At 33.0% G+C, this 3,615-nt stretch overlaps 1 protein-coding gene across 1 annotated transcript in view; it reads left to right on the plus strand.

The window, feature by feature from the left end:
- The first annotated feature begins 2,898 nt into the window (after window positions 1-2,898).
- Window positions 2,899-3,615, plus strand: part of LOC107688162 (transmembrane protein 87A-like) — a 14,658-nt gene continuing 13,941 nt past the window's right edge. The window contains exon 1 of the mRNA XM_016485784.1: window positions 2,899-3,110. Coding sequence (XP_016341270.1) covers window positions 2,973-3,110 — 138 coding nt within the window. The 5' untranslated portion in view covers window positions 2,899-2,972. The remainder of the gene's footprint in view (window positions 3,111-3,615) is intronic.

Consider the following 3,615-nt stretch of genomic DNA (forward strand, 5'->3'; position numbering starts at 1 on the left):
GAGTCCAAACAGCTGATAAAAACATCACAATAATCCACACCACTCCAGTCCATCAGTTAATGTCTTATGTAGCCAAAAGCTGTGTTTGTAAGAAACAAATCCATCAAGGCATATTTATTTAGATCTGTTTTAGCTTGTAAACAGTGCTTGATCTGTGCACATTTCTCTCCTGATTCAGACAACACAACCATTTTACTGGAGAAAGCAATATTATGGATTATGAACTCATATTTTAGCCAGAAGCAATGGTTTAAAGTTAAAAACATCTTTATGGATCTGTTAATTACAGACATGCCGTTTATGAATTACTTGCATTACGTGTGGATTATTGTGTTTTTATCAGCTGTTTGGACTCTCATTCTGAAGGCACCCATTCACTGCAGAGGATTAATTATTATGTAATAATATTTCACAATATCACTGTTTTTACTGTATTTTTGGTCAAATATAGAGACCTCTTTCAAAATCATTTAAAAATCTTACCAACTCCAAGTGTTTGAACAGTAGTGTCTGTGAATAGCTACGACAACAAATCTCTGATTTCATCTCGTGCAAAATGTCAAATCGAGTGCAGTGTGAATAAAACCTCATTGCATGTTTGACCTCACATATTTCACAGTGCACAGAAACACGATGGACCCTAAACTCACCTGGTGGACCCTGTCTGAAAGCTTTACCATGGTGTTGTCTCTGCCTTAATGCATGCTGACGTACAGACCGCAAAACTGTGACGCTACAAATGTTTGAAAACAAGCCCTGTATTTTTCTGAAGTGATGAAGAGACTGTTATGTAATATAATGTAATTGTGTTCAGGATTTATAAAATTAAGCTAAATTGTGATTTTAAGCATCATGTGAACTTTGTTTTTGCATAGAATCCAATTTGTATATTAGAAATGCATTTTGTAAATATAAAGAACAAGCTGTTTTTCTTATATAGTGTTTTTTATATTTTAACTTGGAAGTTAAACTGACATGAAGAAACTCAGAATCTTTAGAGGAATCTACAGAAGTGTTTAAATGTGAAGTATTTTATTACTGTAGCTTCTGATTGAGGTACAGTAGTGATATCTGCATTCATTTGAGATTGAGAGTGTGCAATTAATTACTGCCATTATGAACAATGTCTTATTAAATACTGCTAACAAAATAAAGTTTGCTTTGAAGTGCTGCCATAAATGTTATCTGAAATGTTGTCTAGTAATAGTCAGAATGTGCCATTTATTAATATTGTTCACTTATGATTTCAGTGGCAGAAAGGCAGAAGCCCGCCCAGTGTTTTTATACCATTGCTTACATTGGGCTAGTGATCTTCTTATGTGTCTCTAGATGCCATAGCATTACAAAGTCAAGTGAACTCAGTAGATATGACCATACCCAAATTATGAGGCAATCTGCACAACCATTAAAAAAAGATATTGAAGTTATAAGGTGAAACTACTATCTCCATAGGGTTTCAACCCTGTTTTAAAGCAATTTGTTAATTTCTAAATAAATCAATAATGTATAAACGTTATTATTTACAGGCATTACAATATTAAATAAATCAAGGTAAAATTATCCATTTCTTTTTTAATAACTGACTCAAGTTATTTCCATCTCCTGCTGCTGACAAACAAATGAAAAAAAAAAAAGGAGCCTAAGAAACGAATGTAGACAAAAAAAAAAAATTTTTTTTAAATATATTTTATTCTAGAGGACGTCAGGACAAAGTTATAAAAAAAAAATAATAATAAAATAAAAAATAAATAGACATGAAAAGGCATGTATAGGCATGATTTATTTTTTATATTTTTTTCGTTCACCAGTCAGTTTTTAGGTTTCAGACTATTTTTAACCAAACTTTGTACAAAGCTGATTCTCAACTAGCCTATGTTATGAAAGATAAAACAGAATGATTTGATATATTATTTTACTTTATGCAATATGTGCGTAAAATGTCCATAAATTGATATTCCCATTTTATTCAATGTATCTATACACTGCATATAGTTTGCATATTAATGTGTTCTTGGGGCAAACCATAATGAAAAAAGGAGTGTTATAATGGGAGTAATAACTTGGCAACATTTTCATAAGAATATCTCATATTTCATAGAAATATTGATCTATAATTTCTTTCCCTGGTGTCTTGTTGTGTACTGTACGCGCACCATCCTTAAAGAGCAACATTTCCAAATACTTCACAAAATGTACCCATAGCTCTTTCTAAATTCATGGACATTGACATTAATTGCATTCTCTGTAACGCTCATGAGGAAGACTTGTCTCATTTGTTTTATAATTGTGATTAGTCTTTTAGATTTTGGTCTGATGTTAGTGCCTTTTTATTTGTTCAAAGAAGTGTTAATTACATGCTCTCTTTAAAAGATGTTATTTGCACTTATTCACACAAAAGCAAAGTGATTGCCTATGTCCTTAACTTTTACATTTTGCAAGGTAAATATTACATTCATAAACAAAAATATTGCGAAATGCATACCAAAATGTAATATTTTTTTTTATTAGAAATTAATCTTTGAAAGAGTCTCTAATGCAAATTAAAAACAAAAAGAATGACATACTGTTAGATTTCACGGAGGAATTTTTTTTCTTGTAGGTATAGTTCCCCCACTGTAGTCCTTGATTTTGTCCTAAGGAAGAAGGAAGATAATTTGAACTGTTGTTTAGTTGTTTATATGTATGTTTTATTTATTTATTTTTATTTTAGTTTTTTTTTCTTTCTCTCTTCTCTTAAATGCTGTCTTACAGATTAAGATTGTTCTTCTTTCTTGTGTATGTGGATTTGATTGTTCAAATTTATTGCAATGTTCAATAATTTCTTCAATAATAAAAAATAAAAAAATAAAAAATAAAAAATACGCGCACCATCCGATTTTTGACGGCATGACGTGTCGTGCCACGCGCACAAGTGTGTGTGTGTGTGTGTGTGTCCGCGCGAGCGTCTCTGGACAGTTCTCTGGACAGTAAACATGACCGATAGTAGCCGCCGGTGGTTACGGATCAGCAGCCGTTTGCTTTGTTTTATCCCATTTCTCCTCACAACTTCGTCATTAAATGGAGTTAACGCCGCTCCAGAGATGGGCCTGTGGACTATTACAGTGCTTAATGTGAGTGTGGAAGATGTTTTTGATTATAAAAATGGATGAAAACGAGCGACGAGGCTAAATGCTAACAGCTAGCATTAGAAACCAGGGTATCTTTAGTTAATGGATTATGTGATGTTTTTAGCTTACTGTTATTAAGACAACCTCTAGAAATTAGTGGCAGATCGATAACACGTTATGAGACGTGTTATTATTAAAATGATAAAACACCCTTAAACTGTGTCCATATGCTGTGTTTACATGAGGACTAGCTCGATGCTTCATGCTGCAGCTCTACAAAACATAAGACTGTGTCTTTTATTTTAATGGCATGAAGGGCTCTGCGATAATGAGAGATTATGTTTAATAATACTGTCAGAATCAAATGGTTGAATATTGCATTGTTGTATTTTTACAACATGTATTGCGCTGTTGTGATGCAAGGTGTGTGTGTGCGTGTGTCTGTGTGTGTGTGCGTGTGTCTGTGTGTGTGTGTGTGTGTGTGTGTGTGTGTGTCTGTGTGTGTGTG

The sequence above is a fragment of the Sinocyclocheilus anshuiensis genome, unplaced genomic scaffold (assembly GCF_001515605.1).
Source record: "Sinocyclocheilus anshuiensis isolate Anshui unplaced genomic scaffold, SAMN03320099.WGS_v1.1 scaffold265, whole genome shotgun sequence".
Taxonomy (NCBI): Eukaryota; Metazoa; Chordata; class Actinopteri; order Cypriniformes; family Cyprinidae; genus Sinocyclocheilus; species Sinocyclocheilus anshuiensis.